We start from the raw sequence: 23,548 nt of genomic DNA, 5'->3' as shown, positions 1-23,548 counted from the left end.
TCTTCCCTTGAGCCAGTTGTATCTCAAAATATGTGTTTGTGTGTAAAGGAAGGGGTCTTGACCTCAGAGACCCAAAGAGAGGTGTCATAGTCGAAATCCTTTATAAACAGGTCTTTATAATTTTTTTCACCACGTGGTGTGTGGCATCTTACTTTCCCCACTAGGGATGGAACCTGTGTTCTCTGCAGACTACAACCTCTTTAGAAATTGTCCTGAAAATTATTCTGTGCTTCAGCAACTCCGCTCTTCATATATACACTAGAGAACTCTTACACACACATACCAGGAATCTTGTATGAGAATGTTCATGGCAGCACTATTTATAGCAGCAAAACAGAACAAATGTCTGCCAACAAGAGAAAGGATGAGTTGGAGTGTAATAGATTATTATACAGCAGTGTACATGAATACAGCTATATGCAAATACAGGAATAAATTAGTCTTGTGGGGGAAATGCAGAAATGCTCATACAGTATAACATCACTTTATAAAGCTCAAAACCCAGCAAAATTAAACAATATATCATTTAGGGGATTATATATACATACATGTCATTTTAAAAGGAATGAAATGATAAACACAACTCTATTATCAGTTCAGTCGTTCAGTCGTGTCTGACTCTTTGCCACCTCATGGGCTGCAGCACACCAGGCTTCCCTGTCCATTACCAACTCCCGGAGCCTACTCAAATTCATGTCCATCACGTGGCTGATGCCACCCAACCATCTCATCCTCTGTCATCCCCTTCACCTACCACCTTCAATCGTTCTCTGCATCAGGGTCTTTTCCAATGAGTCAGTTCTTCACATCAGGTGGCCAAAGTATTGGAGTTTCAGCTTTAGCATCAGTCCTTCCAGTGAACACCCAGGACTGATCTCCTTTAGAATGGACTGGTTGGATCTCCTTGCAGTCCGAGGGACTCTCAAGAGTCTTCTCCAACACCAGAGTTCAAAAGAGTCAATTCTTCAGTGCTCAGTTTTCTTTCTATTAGATGGTCACATCTACGAAAAGGCAATGAGGTGGGCTATGGGAGGAACTCAAAAGTAGCTTTAACCCATGGTAGTAGTTTTCTCAAGTTGAATGGTAGATCCATGGGTTATTGTTTCATCATTATTTTTCATAACTTACCAAAAAATGTATTCTTGAATATGTAACAAATATTACATAAATTAGCATCTGAGCCAGGAACTACAGTCCAGGCCTTTGCCTAAAGTCCACTGGCCTTTGCCTACAGTGATGCCTCCCTGCTGGTGGTACAGTCCTGGGAACTATACAGACACAGAGCAAATAATAGCTAATAAAAATGACAGGCTACTATTTCCTGAGCCCTTGCTAAGTACCAAGCCTTGACTAGATGCTTTGTGTAGATTATCTCATTTCATCCGCCCAACATCATCCCTGTAAGGAAGGTACTAATTTTAGATTCATTTCATAGATAAGGAAACTGAGGCTTAGAAAAACTAATTGACTTGTCCAGGATCACCCAGTGGTAAAGTCTGACTGACTGACCTTACATTCTGAGCATCTAACCATGGTGCCACACCCCTGTGGATGGTTATAACCTAAAAAAAAAAATCTTTCCATCCTTTCTTCCTTACAGAGATGAAGCTTGAATCTGTGGAGAGGAGAATATAGAATTTTCAAAAAATTGTTCCCATGAAGGAACTTTAGATGAAGTACGATTTTTCATCAACAGTAAAATAGCTCAAAGGGAATAGATTGAAAACAAAACGAAGAGGGACGTCCCTGGTGGATCAGTGGATAAGAATCCGCCTGCCAATGCAGGGGACATGGGTTTAATCCCTGGTCTGAGAAGATTCCACATGACATGGAGCAACTAAGCCTGTGTTCCACAACTACAGATCCAGCATTCTTGGGCCCTCGAGCTCCAACTACTGAAGCCTGTATGCCTAAAGCCTGTGCTCCAGAACAAGAGGAGCCACTGTAATGAGAAGCCTGTGCACTGCAGTGAAAAATAGCTGCCACTCGCCATAACTAGAGAAAGCCTGGCACAACAGCGAAGACCCAGTGCAGCCAAATAAATAAATAGAAATCCCACATGCCTAAATAAATAAATAGTAAAAGAAAATAAAACGAGATATTTATATTAATATTTGGAAGAGAAACAGATATTTGGAAGACATATCCAGAATTCCCATGGAGCCCTGTCCCCTGGGAAATACTTAGAAAAAAGAAATACATATATTTCTTGGAAAGGTTTGAGGTTAAGTTTTAATTCTGAACCAAAACAAAAACTTCACAAAGGTCCTCCTTGCCATTCTAAAACAAACAGAGATGAAATGAAAAGTGAGTCCGAAAGCTTGGCCCCCCTCCCAGATGGAGTACAGATTAGCATTGAGATTTAGGTCCTTGAACCCAGGTCCACCTGAGGGGAGAAGACGTCAGGCAGTGTTTACCCCTGGAATTCTGTCACCTCCAGAAAGTGAAAGAAGTTGAAAGTTGCTCAGTCGTCTCCGACTCTTTGTGACCCCATGGACTACACAGTCCATGGAATTCTCAAGGCCAGAGAACTGGAGTGGGTAAGCCTTTCCTTTCTCCAGGGGGTCTTCCCAACCCAGGGATCAAACCCAGGTCTCCCACATTGCAGGTGGATTCTTTACCAGCTGAGCCATATTTCAGGGGTAAACACTTTTACCCCAGGGAGTGGACTTTCCCCATTTTCTCCTTCTCCAATGTAACTACTCATGAAGTTGGAATGCCAGGCCTGGAAACAGGAATTCCAGGGGTAGTCCTGGGAGCTCTGCCTCCAAGAAAATATCATCGGCCGTTCCCCTGACATCCAGCAGCATCCATCAAGAAATCAAAATTCTGTACCCATAACAAAAATCATGGCACCTATTAGCCCATTACTCATAATAAATTTGAGTGATTAACCAGAACACCTGTGGCCCAGAGCTCCAAATTCAGTATTCTGAACCACTGGGCTCATTGTAAAGGGTTCATTTCCCTAGACTAGGTCCTGAAACTAGACACTGTTTAGATGGAACACAGCAAGACCTACCCTGGAGGGTGGAAACATGTGGAAATCCTACCCAAAAGATCAGGAAAGATAGCACTCCCTAGGTCCCACCCTGTGTGGGGCAAAGTTAACCACACAGGCTTTAGAGACAGCGCATCTTGATTTAAGGCCTAGTTCTGTTGCTCACAGACAAAGCAACCCTGAGTAGATTCCTTGTATTCTCTGTGCCTCAATTCCTTGTCTGTTAGCTTCTTAGTCGTGTCTGACTCTGACCCCTGGGCTGTAGCTCGCCAGGCTCCCGTCCATGGAATTCTCTAGGCAAGAATACTGGAGTGGGTTGCCATTTCCTTCTCCAGGGGATCCTCCCGACCCAGGAATTGAACACAGGTCTCCCACATTGCAGGCAGATTCTTTATGATCTGAGCTACCAGGGGTCAGAGGCTTGAAGGCTCAAACTCTCTGGGGGATCCACACCTATCCATCCCCTGGGCTTTCTTTCTCATTCATTCAAGAGTCAGTCATGGTTGCTGAGGTCCCAAGTCAATCACCAGGCATTTTCCTCCAGGTACAGGAAGAGATCATTATCCAGGCAGGCCTTTTTCAGGGACTATCTAGTTTTAACTCTTCACATCTTCCTACATTCCAGACGAAGAACTCTGAGGCCCAGTCTGGCTTCTTTGATGGACCCTGCAGTTGAGAGAAAAGGCATCGGAAGTGAAGGGTGGTCTTTTGGGACAGAGCCCTTTACCTGTGGAATCTGATGGCATCTCTAGGTAGATAATGTCAGAATTGAGTTTTTGGACACACTGCTAGTATCCAAGAATTGCTTGCTGATATGGGGAAGCACACACACACACACACACACACACACACACACACACGATATGGGGAAGCACACACACACACACACACACACACGTTCAGGAACCCAGAGGAACATCCCAGACTCGACAATAGAAACTGCAGTCCCTCCATACACCCACCCGTCTTCCTTTAAAGCCTTCTGGGGCCAGTTGCCAGGAAATATCCTCAACTGGTCTGAGCCGGAGATGACAGCTTCCGCTGATGCTTCTGCCGGGAGCTGTTGGGAGATGCCTGTCTGCATTCAGGGCCAGTCGCTGCCCAGATTCCATTCATTCCCATGTGTCACAGTCTAACCCTTGCAGTGCTACTACCGAAGCCTCTGAACCTGCTTTCTCCCAGTAGCCTGAAGTCAGGGGCTCAGCTCTTAGGATTTCCTTGAAAAAGTGGGTAGAAATCCATTCAGTCATCTGTGTGCTATTTATCAAGCACCTGTTTTGTGCCCTTGGCCTGGGTCCTGAGTCACAGCCTAGTGTGGACGGTCAATATTAGGATTGTGAGATCTATGCAGAGACAAGTGCTGGCGTCTGTGTCATTTTGGCCTCATTATTTCAAAGTCCTGTAAAGCGCCTCTGAACCCCAAACCTAACATCAGTATCTTAGACATCTCCTGTCCCTTGGGTGGGGAAGGGATGGTAGAGCATGATTTAGAACCCATGACTCAGGAATTCTGGTTGGGTGGAATCAAAGGTGATGCCTTGTTCTGACCAGTTTAGATTATGTAGCCCAGACCTTATCAACAGCAAGAAGATGGGGCAGGGGACTGGGGAAAGGGAGAGTTCCACGGAGGTATGGTGTGAACCCTGCTCCTAGGAGGGAGAGCCTTTTTACAGCCATACTTTTCCAGTTCTGAACTTGAGTGGCGGGCCTGCTCATAATATTCGCTGGCCGGGGAAACAGTACAAAGGAAGATCCTCTTACCTATATCTAAATGTTTATAAAGCATGTGGGTGCATGCTAAGTAGGTTCAGTCAGTCTGATTCTGTGTGACCCTATGGAATGTAGCCTGCCGGGCTCTCTGTCCACGGGATTCTCCAGGCATGAGTACTGGAGTGGGTTGCCATGCTCTTCTCCAGGGAAAGCATAAATCAACCTAATTGTGACTATTCTAGCCTCTCATCACGATAAGCATACCTTCGTAATGACCCGGAAGGCCAGGTTTGAATTTGGACTTCTAGGATTCCCTTAAGTTCTATGCTAGAATGTACCTCAGTCCTGGCCCCCAGCCTGCCTCCTCTTAACTCCGTCGCAGCTCCACCTCCCACTATAAAGGGCTTTGTGCATATGTAGAGGCATCCAGCCTGCAAAGCCAAGCTCTGTCCACCTAGCTTTCTGACAAACAGCTGCCCCCTGGCAGGGAACTCTGGGGTCCTAGGTATCAGAGGTGGTCTGGAAAGAGAATGGTCACATCCCCTTGACCCTGTACCCCATAGGGAGATCATGGCAGGGAAGTAGGAGTCCAGGGCACTGATCCTCCTCCTCTTGCAATGGGATTTTCCAGGCCACAAGCTCTGCCAGCAAAGACAGCTCATCCCCTGGTCTCTGACCCTGATTTTCTTGCATCACTCTGAGAGGTAAAAGAGAAACAAGCAGACCAGTACAAAAGAAAAAATACTGTTTATTCCACACAACTACACCAAGTGCTTGCCCCCTCTCCCCATTCTCCCCGCCCCACCCCTCACTCCAGCTCTCAGCAGACTTTGTCCATGTCCAGAAACAGTTCGAACCTCGGTGTCAGAGCCTGGCCTGTGAGACAGGAAGGGAATCTAGGCATAGGAAGATGACTGGATTTCCAAGGACACACAAAAATGCCAGGGCCTCTCATTCCAAATTTAAACAGGTTCTTTAATCCACTTGGCTGAGTCCTCTCCCTGAACCCCACTTGGATAAAATGCCACGATTAGTGCAGGGTCAAAGGCCCCAGCCAATTCATTAAGCCACAGAACATTTTGGTCTTTGAAACAAAAACAAAACTACATGCAAACAGTGAAGCTTTTTCTGCCCTTTCGCCTGCCTTTCCATGGCAAAGGAGCCACTGAGCTCTGGCTGGTAACCAGAAAGGTGCTTTTAAAACAAAATCAGTATCAACTCCCTTCAGAGTCTGATGCTGCTCGTAACAAGGATATAAACAAAACAAAACCCCACCTCAGGGCCATAGCTGCTTCCAGGGGGCCCTACGGTGGGGCAGGCAGAGCAGAGATCAGGCTGGTGAGCTCTGCTGTGCGCTACTTCAGGGACACCCTGTAGCCCCTGCCTGGGGAGCTCAGCCTGCAAACACTCTGGCCCCCCTCCCCCCGGGCTTGTTTCTCTGAAAGACCAACCCATCATTCCAGCAGAAGAAAAGCTTTCGTTCTAGCCCAGCCTTGGGAAGACAGATTTAGATGCGGGAGGAGCTAAGAAAGCATGGCCAGGCCTAATTTAGAGCAGCTTTTTCCTGCCGTGACACAGGACAGATGGTGTCCTCCGGCATATCCACTGCCATGGACACGCCCTGGATCACATGCTACTCCTGTATGCACCAGCCACGACCCACTTGTCTCTCCCAAGAAAGCAACCATATCTGAATGCAAAGGCTTGAGGGTAAAAACCTGTATCTCTCTAATTTGTTGAACTGTAAGTCACTGAATCCTTCACAAACTCTGGTACTTGATTCTCACTGAAAACTGGTTTACGACACCCCTCTCAAGTGAGCCTGTCACCTCATTGAGTCGGGTGGATAACCTTGAACTTGAGTGTGCAGCCTTACCCTTGGAGATGTATTCTCTGCTGGGAGGCTGCGGCAAGTGAGGCGCCCACCTGCTCCCTCATCCCCCACCACACTTGAGCAAGTCTGGTTGGCCAGAATGCAGTGGTGTGGGGGGTGTATGCGTGTATGGGGCAATCTGACAAAAACTGCCCTCTCACTGGCAGGGCCACCAAGACGATGGCCACAGTAGCCCTGAAAGGCCTGGGATGCACCAGCTTCAGGTAGGAAAGGAAACCCAGTCTGCCAGAGGAAGCAAGGCTGGGCTCTGCACCAGTGTCCCATGGAGGTGGTGACATGCCCTCACCTGGCAGGCACTTCTTCAGGGTTTATCATGTGAGGGGTGTTGGAGGGCAGCTGCGAGAAGCCGGGTTCTGTAAGGACAGGAGTTGTGAAAGGAGGCGGCAGCTGACCTCTGTGACTTGTGCGTGACCTTTAAGTCTAGTCTACATAGCAGGTCTGGGCTCCTCTAGCAAACCTCCCAGTGCCCTCCTGACCTCCCGGAGCCACATACTGAGTTCCAGGGGATGCCCAGCCACAGGGAGGCTGGGAAACTCACTGAACATCTTGCAGGAGATGCCAAGCTCCAATGTAGCACAGATACCCTCTCTGAAGGCAAAACCCAGCCTGTTCTCGGGGTATTCTTAACTCAGAAGCACTCTGGGGGGCTTGTTCACACAAACACATGGTCTAAGACTCTGGACAAAATTAGATTTCTCCTCTGGTATCCAAGACTGCAAGTTACAAAGAAAATTAGTTAAGTCACCTTCCACAAAGGACCTTCCCAGGCTGCTGTCAGCTCTTTCTAGATGTAGGCTTTTCCCAGGACCTTCCCGTCTGGTGTCATTTCATTTGCTGCTTCTGAGAAGACTCCAGGACTGGGTGGGAGGTGAGCGTGAGGGCAAGAGAGACTTAGCATTCCTTTCCTCATTTTTTTTCCCCTCTAAGTGCCTGCTTATCTGGGCAGGGGGGTTTTCCAGGCTGCAAGTTCTCTTAACCACATCATTCTGATGCGGAGATGGCCAAGGACAGAATCAGATTAAAATCTGGGAGAGATGCCTTATTGATCAAGTTCCCAACTTGCTGGCTTAGCTGGTAAAGAATCTGCAATGCAGGAGACTTGGGTTTGATCCCTGGGGTGGGAAGATCCCCTGAAGAAGGGAAAGGCTACCCACTCCAGTATTCTGGCCTGGAGAATCCCACGGACTATACAGTCCATGGGTCACAAAGAGTCGGACACGACTGAGTGACTTTCACTTCACAACCTGCTATAGACCCAAGTCAACTCTGGGACAGCTAGAGTTCACTGCTGATTTCTTCTGACATCATGTATAAAAGAAAAAAATCTGCTGCGGTGCAATTTTCCCTACATAGGAGCCAAGGAGAGATGGGAGTGATCATGTGTTCTGGCCCCAGGTCTATGGAAACCTTCTGACCTTGAGGTCGAGGCATACGTGGAATCTGACTTTCTGAGCTGCACATCACACTTTTCAGAACAAGATCTCTTGGATTTTGTTGGGGACAGTGTGCCTGCAGGCAGAGGGCAGGTGGGTGAGGCTGTGGTTCCACTGGACGAGTCGCTGTACCTGCCACGGTCACACAGAGGAACAGAGAAGAGACAGTGGAGAGAGTGCCATCGAAAACAAGAGCTAATGGCCAGTGGTCCTAGAGGCTGCTACAGTCCCGTCCCAAAGATGGGGAGCCTCTGGTTCCCAACCAGAATTCACCCTTCAAAAACCCACATCAGCAAAGTGCTTCTTTAAGTGACATGACACATCCCCTCCTTCGGCATGACCAGCCCCAAACCTGGAGGTCTCAGGTGGGCCCCACTGCCCTCCCTGGGATGCGGACGACACAGGGAAGAGGAAGAAGGCAGCCAACACACAGGTGCTCGGTGGAGTCGCACAACCCAGGACAAACACAGCCACAGGCAGCAGAATGACAGATGCCGCAGGGTGGCAGCCGGAGCTGGATGCCAAGGGGAGGTACAAAGTGCTGGAACATAGGGCTGGGGGCTGAGCCCTAAGGGATCTGAAAGACATTCAGCTTGCTGGTGTTCTTGAGCGTCTGGCGCCGGTTGCAGAACCAGACCCGCACGACCTCCCGGTCATAGTTGAGCTCTTTTGCAATCTCGGTGATCTCCTGACCCGTGGGCAGCGGGTTCTTCTCGAAGTAGGCATTGAGAGCCTCTATGGCCTGGGGGGTGAAGGAGGTGCGGCGCTTACGTTTCTTGGAGGGCTCACCTCCCACAAACTCCATCAGGTTCTGCTGGCCTTCCTGGTTCCGGAGTTCAGCTTCATGTAGCCACTTCTCCAGCACCGGCTTCAGCTTCTGGGCACTCTTGGGCGTGATGTCCAGCTTCTCAAACCTATGGGTGACCCAGGCCCAGAAAGGGACAGTGACAGTGTCTTACTTCCCACCCCGGGTGTGAGTGCTGGCCGCAGGGGGCTGCTTCTTCTGGGGCTGGCAGACCTGTGCTCCCCTCACAACCTCCACTAAGATCCCCTGGCTCGGCCCAGCCCAGACTCCTCAGATTGTTCTGTCTCCCAGGTCATAACAGGGAGACCATTCCCATGGCCTCAGTTTACCATGCAAGGATAACAGGGCAGCTGCTTTCTAACACCATTCCAAAACTTTCACACCCAAATGGGTGGGGTCCTTTGAGAAATCATGTTGAGAGGTCTCCAAACATGGCAAATAGATGTCCTAAGTGCTGTCTTCCTCCAACTGCAGCATCACTAAGTCAGAATACTCTTTCTGGCTGAGCCCAGATGAGACTACAGAATTCCCAACATGACACTGTATCTTAATAGTCACTCTCATCTAATATATACAGTTGGCAAGCAGATGAAACCTTTTGACCATACCTAAGCCATGTGCTTTTTTGAAAAAGCACATGGCTTAGGGATGTGCTTTTTTGAAAAAGCACATGGCTTAGGGATGTGCTTTTTATCTTTCTTTCACCATTAAAAAAAAATTGAAGTAAGTTGATTTACACTTTACAATCAACTATAATACAGGCACCAGAACCAGTCTGTACACTGCATACAGAAAAGTCATTTACATCACTTCAGAGTCATGTGTCCTAAGAGGGGGAGGTGGAAGCATGATAGAGGTGATTGTGGGTTATAGTTGAGAACCAAGCCAGAACTGAAGTTCCCACTCTTGTGATTAATTTCATAAGCTATACTCCTGTCCCTCTAGGATTCCTAACTGGATCAGGATCTTGGATTCCTCCTAAATAGACAATATAAATGCTCAGGATTGGAGGATAAACTTCAGAGGGCCCCAGAAAGACTTTGACTACTCCAGGTGTTCATGTCTAAGCGACAGATACCTGAGCTCCTGTGAGTGTCCTGATCTTGTCCAGGCAGTCTTACTCACCGGCAGATGGCTGACTGGCTGTAGGCTGGGCCTTCCGTTGCAGTCAGAGCCTGACCCACCTGGGTCTGTGTGAGGCCCAGGGACAGCCGCCGGATCTTAAAGTTTTTGGCAAACTCTCGGATCTCTTCCAAGTTGATCCCATCCTCATCCAGACTGGGGGTATGTGGCTCTAGGCCAGAGGAAGGGGGCAGGGGTGAGTGTGTAAGACAGACAGTCATCACTGCTTACCCAGACCATTGGCCTAGCCTGGTGAGTAGTGAGGGATCAGGACGTTTGACAAAAAGCCTGTGTATCCTTAAGACCCTCATCACTCCTGCCCCAAATAAGACAAATAAGACAGGAGCAATGGCCAGGACCAAGATGTCTGGAGACAGAGGTCTATTTTAAGTTCTTCCAGCTCTAACTGTTGACCCTCCCTGATTCTCCCCAGGCTGGCTCCATGCACACCTGTTAGCTATCCACATTCTTCAAATACTGGTGAGAGACCATAGGAGAGACAGCTAATGGTTTGGCTTCTCAGAGAAGCAGCCAGCCGGCTAAGCAGCCTCCACCATGGTCATGCACAGACTCCAACTCCGTAGAGTGAGAATAAGAAAGTCAGTTCTGGCAATGGGCCTGTGCTCTTCCCTTTCAGATTCCCGAAAGTTTACTAAGGGAAGCATCATCTAATGTGGTCAGGGTGTCCAAATAAATGCCTCATCCCTTCGCCATACCCTTCCCTTGGAGCCACTTACTGGACACCAGCTGGCTGACTGTTGGGGTCTCTGAGCAGGTGATTGGGATGGGAGCAGAGGCAGCAGGCTTGGCCGCTGGGGCTGGGCTGGTGATGACCACGGCCGGCTGGGGCATGGCTGGTGTGGGCTGGATGGGCTGCACCTGTAAGAAGAAGAGCCAACAAACCCCCACTGCCTGCCTGCCTGGCTCAGCAGGGTGGGCAGTCCAGAGGCAGGGCAAAAGCGGGCATGGAATCCTTCCTCACCCAGCACACTTTTACCAGTGCCCCATCAAAAGGCAAGATTAGAAGCTATGCATTAGCACCCACCCTGGGTGTTCATTGGAAGGACTGATGCTAAAGCTGAAACTCCAATACTTTGGCCACCTCATGTGACGAGTTGACTCACTGGAAAAGACTCTGATGCTGGGAAGGATTGAGGGTGCGAGGAGAAGGGGACGACAGAGAATGAGATGGCTGGATGGCATCACCAACTCGATGGACATGAGTTTGAGTGAACTCCGGGAGTTGGTGATGGACAGGGAGGCCTGGCGTGCTGTGATTCATGGGGTCGCAAAGAGTTGGACACTACTGAGCGACTGAACTGAACTGAATGATGATGACCTCCAAAATAAGCATAGGATGTACCCCACCGAGCCAGGGCCTTGTATGTGTCTATGACCCAGGCAGGTCAGAGGCTCAGAGAGGTTCAGCAACCTTGGTCAAAGCTCCAAGTATCTGCCCTTGAGATAACTGCTCTCAAGTCTCTGCCCTCAAAGGAGAAACCTAAATCTGATTCTAGAGCCACCACACCCTAAATCTCCATTAATGAGTGTGAGCATGGCTGCTAAGTCGCTTCAGTCGTGTCCGAATCTGTGCAACCATATAGACTGTAGCCCACCAGGCTCCTCTGTCCATGGGACACTCCAGGCAAGAATATTGGAGTGGCTTGCCATGCCCTCCTCCAGGGGATCTTCCCCATCCAGGGACTGAACCAGTGTCTCCTGCATATCCTGCATTGCAGGCGGATTATTTACCTCTGAGCCACTGGGAAAACCCCATATCCATTAATAGGTAACTGGCAAATGACTTTTGGGACCTCGTTACAGTAAGACACTGTGCATGAAAAAGAATATCTCTTAATAACTGCTATGGAAAGACCTCTGAGTCACAGTACTAAGTGAAAGAAAAAAAAAAGTAAAGTGAAAAACAATTTTTATGGAATTGTTTTAAAAAATAATAATTCCTATTAAAAAAAATACAAATTTCCAAGAAAAAAATTCTGGAGTCATATAAAGCAAAGAGTCAATAGAAGTCATCTCCGGAAGTAGAGTTAGAAGGGATTTTTACTTTTTGACATCATACATAATGTTGGCATTTTAATAAACAGCTTATATCATATTTACAATCAGGATAAACTATAAATATATGAAATCAGTATCAGAAGTATGATTTTTTTAAGCTTCCTGAAAGTTCAGATTTCTCTAGGATGGGTCTTATTCCCTGAATTCCGCCTCCTGGTAGCTTAAAATCATTCCCTCGTCATCCCCAGGGCCTTGTTTGGAGCTCCTTGTCTCTGGCTAGAATTCTTTAAGCTGTCTCCTAATAGCTGAGGGCCGAAGAATTGATTCCTTTGAATTGTGGTGCTGGAGAAGACTCTTGAGAGGCCCCTGGATAGCAAGGAGATCAAACCAGTCAATCTTAAAGGAAATTGACCCTGAATATTCACTGGAAGGACTGATGCTGGAGCTGAAGCCCTGATATTTTGGCTCCCTAATGTGAAGAGCCAACTCATTGGAAAAGACCCTGATGCTGGGAAAGATTGAGGGCAGAAGGAGAAGGGGGCGACAGAGGATGAGATGGTCAGATGACATCACCGACTCAATGGACATGAGTCTGAGCAAACTCTGGGAGATGGTGAAGGGCAGGGAAGCCTGGCGTGCTGCAGTCCATGGGGTCACAAAGAGTCAGACCCAACTGAGTGACTGAACAACAACAACAAATAGGAGTCAAGTCTCAGCACAGCCCAATTCTTGGCTCCACCTGGCTAACAAAAGGAATTTTTAAAATACACATCTAACTAGCCACTTCCCTGCTAAAAACTCTCTGGTGACTCCCCATTACCTAATATTAGTGATAACAATAAAAGCACCATGTTTTACACATTTTACACACATTTCACTTTGTATACCAACCTTCCATGTATGTATCCTTTAACATTCATAACTGAAGTTGGTACTCTTATCATTCCCATTCTATAGATGAGGCTGAGGTTATTCAATGAAGCTGGGAAGCAGCATATCACATTTGAGAACCACAAGCCTCAACATCACCTAGGAACTTGTCAGAGATATGAATCCTTCAGCCCCACTCCAGACCTACTGTATGAGACTCCAAGGTGGGGCCTGGAAATCTGCATCCTAGCAAGCCCTCCAGGTGGTTCTTCGGCACACTCAAGTTTGAGAACCCCTGCTCTGGCACACTGTACTTCCTTCAGCTCTGTGGAAGTAGAAGACTCTCTCATCCAGCCCATCCCTTTAGAATAGTTCAATGTCGTACTCCGTGAAGCCCTGTCAGACTCCTCAGTCAGTAGACTGGGTCCCTAAAGCACCTATCCTGCCCCTATCAGAGCCTTTGCCACACTGACTTTAATTGTCTCTGATGCTGGGCTACCTAAGGCAAGGAAGGGCATCTTATTCATCTCTGTATCTCCAGCACTGGAATATAGTAGGCACTCAAAAACCGCTCCTAGAATGAACACGTGAGTGACTAATCACTGCCACAGTGCAGAGGGGAGAAGGGGTGGAGGGATGAAGGGGTGAAGAGGTGGAGGGTGCAGAACGAACCTCTCAGGGCCTTTCCAGCAATTTGCTCACCCTGGAGTTGACTGAGCGCAAATTAACCTTTTTTTTTTTTTGGCCTCACCCTTCAGCATGTGGGATCTTAGTTTTCCTACCAAGGATTGAGCCTACGTCCCCTGCATTGGAAGTAAAGAGTCTTAAGCACTGAACCACCAGGGAAGTCCCAAGGCCCAGTTGACTTTGACCACCCTTCCCTGGCCTTCTCAGAGTGGCACTGGCCTCTGAGGGCACATATACACATGTTTGGGGGTAAGGGGTCGGGGTAGTGGTGGTGTTTTTCTGGGCAGAGCATGTGTGAACCAAAGGGACCCTCTACCTTGAGCCTCCCTCCACTTTGGGGAGGTGTCCTGCTTTCCCAGGGGCTTTGGAAAATAATGTTGTCCTGCCCACCCTCTGGAGGGAGGCCGCTCATGCCTGACAGCACTGCCTGCCACCCTCCCCCAACCCAGCCCTTGTACCTCACTCTTAGCAGGGGACTCAGGAGTGCTTGGCTTCCGGACAGCCACAGGAGGAGGCAGGGGGCTGCTGGCCAGGGTCGCGATCACCTGGCCCTGGGCGTTCAACAACAGCTGGGGGGTCACAGCCTGGACCTGCAGGCTTTGGGCCGGTGCTGGGGTTGCCACGCTAGCCGAGTTCACTACCCAAGGAAGTGTTCCAATAACCTGGGAGGAAACACAGGGACCCCAAGTGTGAGGGCAGTGTCCACCTCCACCCCCAACCCAAACCCCCACACTGGCAGGAAAGGACTTAGACAAGTCACCTAACCCTTCCAGGCCTCAGTTTCCTCTCAGTAAAGTGAAGGACTCACATTCTAGGGGCTGCTTCTCTATTCTCTCTCCAGAGCCATGAGGGAGCAGGAGTGGGTCTACATGTGAAGCCCTGCTCTGCTACACTTTAACTAGCTTAATTTCTCCAAACCTCAGCCTTCTCTCCTGTAAAATGGGAACAAAAATCTCCACCCAGCAGGTTGTACTCAGAATGAAGTGGGATAATGTATGAGAAAGCACCTAGCACAGAACCTGGCCACAAAGCGAGGACTCCCTAAATGAAAACCCTCAACTAGAGTGAGCACCGCCAGGGTTGGGGTAGGGGCTATGCCCCTGCCTGGCCTCAGTGTCAGCAGAGAGCTGTCACACAGGCAGCAATGAACAGCGACTTCTCACCCTGGTTGAGTTTCTATGACCCAGTCCTGCCCCTCCCCCACAGCCAGCATCTCCACGGTCCCCACCCCTCCACCTGGCTTTGACCACTTGCCTGACCCTGAGCGTTGGTGAGAATCTGACTGCTGATCCCCGGCATGCTGGGAATGGCGTTGGCAATGACCGGAGTTGTGGTGAGGGAGCCCAGGATCTGGGTCTGTCCCCCGAGGGAGGCAGCACCGATCTGTAGGTGGAGGAAGAGCCTTGCTCAGAGGCAACGGGGCGAGAAAGAGCCCAAGGCAGAGGGAAGAGGGCTGAGGGTATTATTGGGGCGGGGTGGGGGGTAACCGATGCTGGGCAGATGTGTGTGGGCTGCAAGCCCAAGTCCACCAACTGAATGGTATCCAGGGCCAGGGGCTGCCGGAGGTGAGCAGGGAAGGGCGGGGCCACAGTCATGGAGGAGTACCTCTGGCTAATCTTTCAGGCCAGCCCTGGGAGAGTAGAAGGGCCAGGCTGGACAGGCTGATGTGACTCTAGCCGCATCTAACTAGAGGCCATCTACTCATACCTAACAGCTCCACTACCAAGACAGAAGCCACACTAGATAGACACTGGCATGGGGCCGTGAGCCTCGAGCACCACTTTAGTGACAGCTCACAAGTTTGCAATCCCCAGACATCATCCCACCCTCCAAGGCTGGTCCATGGTGCAGGTTCTGGAAGGTTGGGCCAGCCCTCTTGGCAGAGGTTGTCTGCTCTTGGCTGGGATGCATGGGCTGGCAGCTGCCTCAGAAGGAGCCCATCTCTGCTGAAGTGTTGGAAAAGAGCCGCATTCAGGGGAGCTGGTCCTCCACCTCCATACTCCCCCGCGGGAAGGGTCAGGTTCACCCTTGGCCAGAGATCCGGTCCATCCCCGGTGAGCCTTGGGTGAGGGCAGCAGCTTACGATTCCCGGGCTGAATGCGAAGCCTGCAGGCTGAACGGTGATCTGTGTGGGGGTGTCCACGGACTTGGGGGTGGGGGCAGTGGCGGTGGCAGCAGTGGGCTGCGGTGGAATGGCCGGTGTGGTCTGCAGCAGTGGCTGGGGCTGGAACAGCGTCTGGGGCTGGGCCGGTGGTCGGGGCTGGGCAGGCAAGGAGGCCTGGGCTGGTGGCGCGGCTTGGACAGGCGCCGGGAGAGCGGTGTTCAGCACGGCAGCTGCTATGAAGCAAGGCAGAGACAGAGGCGCTCAAATGCCTAGCCGCAGGCCAGAGCAGCTCCAATCCCAAGGGATCTGGTACAAGAATGAGACGGGGGTCGGGGCACTGGGGCGGGGGCACAGGCTGCTGTGATTCCCTTGATCCTTGCAGGGGTGGCACATGCCAACATCTCTCATCCCCCCTCCCTAGGGCCTGGAGATGTGTAGGTTCAGAACCAGAAGTGGAATCTTCTTGCAGTCCTTCTCAGGAGGCTGGTCACAGGGTGAGGTCTGGCGTAGGGGGGAGGGCAGTCCCAGACAGTTGGTTGAAGGAAGACAGGCCTGCTGGGCCAGCGTGGTGTCTTGGCCTAGAGTCCTGATGTGGTGTAGCAGCTCTGTGGCTGGGGGCCTGGGACACCAGATCCAGACTCCAGGGCTCTTGCCCTGGGAGGGCGGCAGGTTCGGAGTCCAACATGGCAAACACATGAGCAGGGAAGGTAGTGGAAGGTGGCGGGGGCCTGGTGCAGTCCTGGGGAGAGTTGCCGTTACCTTGGAGACCGGCTAAAGGTGGCTTGAAAATTCCCCCCGTGGGAGAAGCAGCGGTCAGTCCTGGGAGGGCAGCCACGGTTGCAGTAGGAATTGTCCACACGGCCAGCCCCTGTTGACCAGCCACTTGACCTGCAATACTGATGGGGATAAGAAGAGGTTGAGTAACTGCCCCTGCTGGAACCATAACTCCTGTCAGAACTGTGGCTAAGTTTTCCTGAGTCAAGACCTGCAAAAGCAAACAAGATTTCAAAAAAGAAAAGAAAAAATAAAAAATCAACATCAACAGCGCAAACGCTGGGTCTTTTAGACCCAGCTGAGCACACACAAAGCATTCTGAGGGGAGGGGGGAAAAGGCTGCATGAGGGCAGGGAAGAGATGGGCCCTAGCTGGAGGCCCATCCCTGAGGAGGGACCTGGACTGGACTATCCCATCTTTGGAGAAGAAGCCCACATCAGGACCAGGGCCCAGCCCTGCGCAAGGATCAGAAAGGGTCACAGGTCTCTCCCACCATGGTCGGCTGCCTCCCAAGCCTTCCCTGGGTCTTTGCCCACGGGACCAATGTTTTGTGACCAGGAAGCAGGGCAGGGGCTGGTGGAACTGAGTCGTCAAGGCCCACAGAGGCCTCTCGGAAGCTATGGAGGACACTCCTGATGGACACCTTGGATATCTGTGTGTGCAGTGAAAGATGTCACAGGGTGCTCAGTCTGCCTGGAGGCCCCTGGAGCAGATTCTCGCTGTGCTGGGGCTGCTCTCCGCTCTATATGAGGAGCCATTAACTCTTCCAGGCACCCCCTAGAGGGGCTGACAAGGGTATTCACTCATTCAATCATTAGATGACTTGCAGAGTTACTGTAATCTTATAATCTTTGCTGGATCTGAGGGGATTACCTGACAAATGTAGATTTACTTTTCCCAGGGGGCCTAATCTGGGACAGGGGAAAGGCCAGGGGTCCCTAGTAGGAGATTCCCTCTCTCAAGCCACAGCCCCTTCCCTGTCCTGCCTCATGAAGTTCCCAGACCCCATGACCAGCCCATGTTGGCTATCCCATGCCTTGCTCTTGCCCACTGCCCTCTGCCTAGCTGCCTGGGGTGGCCCTTACCTGGGGGGCAGCTTGTACAGCCAGTGGCGGCAGGGTCTGTGATGCCTGAGGCTGGCATGGAGCTTGGCTGAAGGTGGCAACGGCAGGGGCAGGGCTCGAAGGCATCCCCGGAAGCGACTTCACTTCATGCAGCATTGGGAGAGAGAGGGACAAGGAGTGAACCTGGCGTGAGTGGGACAACTCTCAATGCCACGTTGCATTTCTGCACAACCCGAGGCCGATCTCTGGTCTTCCCTGGCCCAAAGAAGGAGTTTCCCCAAAGTTACTGGCAGTGAGCATGGGAGGCTGGAAAGCCCTATGCCAGACCTGGAAGGTATACCACCCTCGTCCCACATGTGGATGAAGAAAATGCAGACCCAGACATAGCTGGGTTTCAGGCTGTTGTCTCCTGGCTTGGTAGGATGCTAGGACCTATCACATAACCAGCAGTAGAAATGAACATGTGTCAGGGAGAGAAGGCGCCAGAATCAATGGGCTTGATTGGCTCATCCAGCAACTGGATCAACGGTCACCCTACCTCCAGGCTACTTCAGGGATGCAGTGCTGGCTCAGGGAAGGGGTAGGATTTCTGCAGGGTAAAGCCTAGGAAGTGACATATCATGGCCACACTCAGGATCCCGGGGGCTCTCCAGGTCAGATAACTTTTCTTTGCCATTCCCTGAGGTCTGAAGTCTGATGAGCAGCTTTTAGGAGGTTCTAAAGGAGCTTCCCATGATTTATAGCTTTTCAACCAAGTGAGAGCTTCCTCTTGCTACCTGGAGTTAGTTAGGTAGGGACCCCTAGCAGAAAAACTCTTCAAAGTCACATAACAATAGGGAGAAGGGTTATATAATATATAGTGAGACATTACAGGGAGTCTAGGTGTTGAGTGTTAGACCAGATGAGCGGCTTCTTAATGCTGGCTGGGCATAGGCTTCCAGACCCTATTCTAGGCCAACTGAGTCAGAATGTCCAGGAGTGGAGGCCGGCAACCTCACATCTCTCTCTCTTTAAGCTCCCTTGTGATACACGTGGACAAAACGGGAACCACTGAACTAGAGAACCTTCCAAGCCTGCATTCCCAGCTCCTGTTTTAATCTGGGAAGGCACCAACCTAAGCCAGGACTATTCACAGTATACAATTTAAAAATCCAGATTGCTTCAAGGATGAAAGAGACAAGCAACCACAAAAACCATATAAAACACCAAAGAAAACCAAGCGGCAGATTTATGTCCACTGTGAAGGGGAAATATATTTCTAACTATCGAAAAAAAAATCAGAGAAGATAAGGATAATCTGAACCTCTGAGAATTTAAAAAATATTTCACTTGACAAAGTGTCATGAAACCAGGACTTCCCTGGTGGTCCAGTGGTTAAGAGTCTGCCTTGCAATGCAGAGGGCGCAGGTTCAATCCCTGGTTGGGAAACTAAGATTCCAAGTGTTGTGGAGTAACTAAGCTCGGGCACTGCAATTACTGAACCCGTGTGCCGTAACTAGAGTCCATGCGCCACAGTGAAGGACCAACGAAGACCCAATGTCCTGCAACTGAGACCCGACACAACCAAATAAATAAATAAAAACAAGCAACAATACCAGCTATTGTTTATTTTTTTAAAAAGTGTGATGAAACCTATAAAAGAAACTGAGGAAATGGAAATGTAACAAGCATGAGTGATGAAAGCTTACCATCTGAAGAAATAAGTCATTTCATTAGGATACATTTCCAGAGTGGGACTATGGGACCTAGGATTCGCCTACATTTAGGTTTGGTTTTTTTTGCTTCCTGCTAGACTGCTTTTCTGGAGAAGGAAATGGCAACCCACTCCAGTACTCTTGCCTGGGAAATCCCGTGGATGGAGGAGCCTGGTAGCCTGCAGTCCATGGGGTCGCTAAGAGTCGGAAACGACTGAACAACTTCCCTTTCACTTTTCACTTTCATGCATTGGAGAAGGAAATGGCAACCCACTCCAGTGTTCTTGCCTGGAGAATCCCAAGGACGGGGGAGCCTGGTGGGCTGCCATCTATGGGGTCGCACAGAGTCGGACACGACTGAAGCGACTTAGCAGCAGCAGCAGACTGTTTTTCAGGAATATTGAACCAATTTGCGGAACCATCAATAATGTACCTGTTTCTCCACAGCACCACCCAGTTTAGATTTTATCATGATTTCTTTTTCTGGCTTCAGAGGCATAGATGGTGCCTCTTGGCCGACTACTTTTCCTCTCATTGATAGCAAGGTTTTGTGTGTTTTTCCATGTAATGATTTCCTACTGTATAAACAATTTCTCTTCAAAAGGAATTTTAGTGGACTACACCTCAAAGAAGAATAGAATTAAAGGGCCATTCAAAGCAGCTGTTTATAACAATGAAAAAACCAGGGAGTTTGATAATAGCCAAAGCCAAAATCAGTGAGTGAATCTGTTAATAAAGGACACAGACTCTGAAATAATACGGAGGCAGATGTCATACTATTTGGCCTGCCCTCAGGGGCCACACCTATAAAAATGTGTATGTGTGACAAGTTCTGGGTAAGGGAGTGGCGCAAATCACTAGATTCTTTTTTCATCTGGAAAAAGTTTCCTATTACTTAGTTTTAAGAGGAAACCCTTCTCAATATTTCACATGCAGAAACGTTCTATCAAAGCTACAATTTAAGCTGACAACTTCTTAGGAATTACTACCAACATATTTCCCCTACCTGCTTGACCATGACTAAAATTCCTTTACAAAGAAGACTTTAATGAAAGGCTTAATTAGATAAACCTCTGGAAGAAGACGCACACTACCATGAACACTCTTAATTTACACACTTAATTTACACTAAGGTGTAAATTACTGGTTTTGGATCCATTTCTGAGAGTAAGTTTTGGGTAAGGAATAGAATTAAGACACTAGAGGAAATGGGATATGGAAGATGGATAAAATGGTAAAAAAGAAAGGGAAGCACTGTGGAGGGCTTCCCTGGTGGTTCAGTGGTAAAGAATCTACCTGCAGTGCAAGAGCCATAGGAGACCCCAGGTTCAATCCATTGGTTGGGAAGATCCCCTGGAGGAGGGCATGGCAACCCACTCCAGTATTCTTGCCTGGAGAATCCCATGGACAGAGGAGCCTGGTGGGCTACAGTCCATAGGGTCACAAAGAGTTGGACATGACTAAATCAACTTCACACACACACACACGAACTGTGGACAAACCTGGAAAACCTCCCAGATTTCCTGAAAAGGGGCTCCATCCCCACAATGGAAACGAATGCAAAGGGTGGCTGAGATGGAGAATCCTGGTTTTTCCTGCCTGCTTACCAGGACACTGGCCCAGGACACTTCCTCAACAAGGAAGCAGAACATTGCCAGGCTAGGGAAAATGGTCATGTGTCTTGTCATTCCTTTACTCAAAAGGAGAAAAAATAAAATACCAGGGTCCCAAATGGATCTATATACTGATCTCCAAGTACAGCAAGGGAGGTGAGATCTTGAAGTATTTTCGCCTGTTTTCTGTTCTCTTTGCTCTCTTCATGGCTCTTCCTCTTGGTCCACCCCACCTCCCCCAACTAGATCACCAACCTAGGGAAGCAGTGAAGTTCAGCAGAAGGCAAGGCGAGATGAACCATGGCTTTCTGGGGGAACTGGCAAAGGAGGCCCCAGGCTTTCTGCAAAATGAGACGTCTATTCTGCAAGGTGTTAATGAAAGTCAATGAAAGGGTGCCCTGTGCCCAGAAAGCAGTGCCTATAACCAGTGCCAGCTTTTAGAACAGCCTGGCCATCTCACAGATGTACTGTAGGGTCATTAGGGGAGACAGTGTGAGTCAATCAGCCACATCCATTCCCCATGCAAGAGAATCAAACTCATGCCCTAAAGTCACCTTTGGAAAAAAACAGCCCAGATAAGCCCACCAGGCTAGATGCGTGTCAGTCCAGCCAGGAGAGAGGAGATGTAATTCTACGAGGCCCTCCCTAACACACATTCTAAGCCCAATGTGGGTAAGATGCCCTTCCATCCCCAGCTCCTGGCACCTCCCAGTTCCATCATAAAAAGTACTGATTTGTGAGGGCTGGCAGTATCCTAAAGGTTAAGTCCTCTCTGCCTTGAGCCTGAGGGTCTGGTTTAGACCTAGGAGCCCTCTCTGAGGTTAATTCAATCCCCTCGTTGTGCATGTGCAGTTACAAAGAGATCAAAAAACCCAATCGCCACTTTTGAAGAGCTTAGAGCAAAAGCAGAGGACTGTGCATGCCCCCTGCACACACCACCTAAGGGATGGGCAAAATACCTAAGCCGCCCCTTGCTTGCAAGGGAACCTGTTGCTTGTTCTCGCTTCCCTCTGTTGCAGCAGGGGCCCCAGGAAAGCCTTGTCCGAAAATAAAGAAAATGCAATCCCCTCAGCTGAGCCCCACCACTCTCCTCCCACCTCACCCTGACCCGTCCCAGTTTAGGTCTGTAAATAACTGAAAACGTTCCCTCATTCCAGGGACTGAGGAGTGGCCTAGGAGCTGAACAGCAGTACAGGCTATGACCAGAGGCCTGACCAGTGGACAGGAAGACAACACACATCCAAAGCCACCTAGCCCCCTGGGATTCATGCTGGCTCCCCAGGGGGAACACGGGAAAGGACTCAGGTGGAGCAATGGCCCCTGGGAGCAGTGGCCTCGTACCAGTTGCCTCCACGGAGGAGTCTGGGTTGTCTGGGCCAGCTTCACCAGCAGCTTCACCCACTTCAGCAGGGCCTTCCATCTGGGAGCCCTCGGTGGCCACAGCCACTTTGCCCTCCTCCTCAGCAGGGATCTGGGCATCCACTCCAACCTCCAGAACTCGGATGGTCTCATGGCCTGACATCACGATGACCTGTGAACAGAGGAGAGGGACACTGCTAGGGGAAGAGGCTGATACAGTCTCCGGGGAGTTAGAGCTCTGGGTGTGACTGAGGCAGAGAGGAGAGAGTATCTCAGATTGCAGACCTCCTGTCCTGAGGACTGTGTGCTCTGTGAGAATTCCCAGAGCCTGGAGCTCCCTGATTCCAGGGAAGGAAGTGCTAGGAGAGAGCAGGCCCTAGTGACAGGGGGAAGGGTCTGACACAAGCTAGAAAAAGTCCCACCGAGCGAAACCTCTTGAAGACATTTCTATTTGCTCCCTCTCTTGCTCTCAGCTCAGGGACTGGTAAATGGCCTCACCCACAGCCTTGCCAGGATGTCTTCTTGGCTGCTAGGATACTGGAGTGTGGTTACGATGACCCCTAACACAGGACCCACAGCTTCAACTGGGACAAGACAGGAACCCCTCTGCATGTCCCTCCAAACATTTCAGGAGTGGGTAATGAATGCTAAAGGATGCTGAGGAACTTGTGAAGTTCATGGTTCCTTAATGTCCAAAACCCTGAGGTTAGAGGCCATGATTTCCTTGCAAGCTAACTTCTTGAAGCAAGGGTCAGGAATTCTGAAGGCACAGCCTCTCGCTGGCCCTCCTGGACTGGAGCTTTGTGCCCTGTAGACCTGCAGCTCCAGCGTGCCATCTGGTGTGTGCGAGCTCTAACCTTGCACCTCCTCAAGGGGAGCCCCCGTGCCCAGTGATGCGGGTGGCCCCTGGGCCTCCTTGGAACACTGGGTCTTCCTTCCCGCTCAGACAGCCAGTGCTTAGTGCTTTACCGCCAGCACTGACATGCTTCCACTTGGGTCATTCAAGAATCAGGGACACCCTGTAAATTAAAAAGCTCTGCATCAGGCCTTCCCTGCAATTCTCCTGGGCCCAAAGCCACGCCCACAACACACGCCCTGGGACTGAAAACTGGATCCAGCCAGAGACTCTGCTGGAAAAAAGCTATTATGTGACCCATCAAGGGAGTGTGAGTGAAATAACCTTCCCAAGCAATTCCCTTTCTGACTCAAACCTGACTATGAGAAACTTTACTCCAATTACATTTTAAGAGATGTTAATCCTTTTTTCTCCTTTTAAAAATACGTAAGTATTTTTACATAAAAAATACATAAGGGAATTCCCTGGTGGTCCAGTTGTTAGCACTTGGTACTCTCACTGCCAGGGGCCTGGGTTCGATTCCTGGTTGGGAAATTAAGATCC

The 23,548-nt window shown here is 49.8% G+C and overlaps 1 protein-coding gene across 6 annotated transcripts in view; it reads right to left on the bottom strand.

Annotated features, from left to right (window-relative positions):
• Window positions 1–5,523: 5,523 nt before the first annotated feature.
• Window positions 5,524–23,548, bottom strand: part of POU6F1 (POU class 6 homeobox 1) — a 28,716-nt gene continuing 10,691 nt past the window's right edge. For 3 of the 6 annotated variants that reach the window (XM_055395465.2, XM_088836904.1, XM_088836905.1), the window contains 9 exons: window positions 22,132–22,321; window positions 17,505–17,626; window positions 16,405–16,630; window positions 15,625–15,878; window positions 14,796–14,924; window positions 14,000–14,203; window positions 10,703–10,844; window positions 9,969–10,137; window positions 5,524–8,952 (listed from right to left, as the gene is read on the bottom strand). In XM_055395465.2, coding sequence (XP_055251440.2) covers window positions 8,607–8,952; window positions 9,969–10,137; window positions 10,703–10,844; window positions 14,000–14,203; window positions 14,796–14,924; window positions 15,625–15,878; window positions 16,405–16,630; window positions 17,505–17,626; window positions 22,132–22,321 — 1,782 coding nt within the window. In that variant the 3' untranslated portion in view covers window positions 5,524–8,606. Of the gene's footprint in view, window positions 8,953–9,968; window positions 10,138–10,702; window positions 10,845–13,999; window positions 14,204–14,795; window positions 14,925–15,624; window positions 15,879–16,404; window positions 16,631–17,504; window positions 17,667–22,131; window positions 22,322–23,548 lie in introns of all 6 variants that reach the window. The other 3 variants (XM_088836908.1, XM_088836907.1, XM_088836906.1) reach the window with 2 other exon arrangements.

This window comes from Moschus berezovskii, chromosome 6, assembly GCF_049115385.1.
Source record: "Moschus berezovskii isolate FMDL1 chromosome 6, NW_MosBer_1.0, whole genome shotgun sequence".
NCBI lineage: Eukaryota > Metazoa > Chordata > Mammalia > Artiodactyla > Moschidae > Moschus > Moschus berezovskii.
The sequence above is the reverse complement of the archived record's forward strand: the minus strand, read 5'-3'. Positions and strand labels throughout refer to the sequence as shown.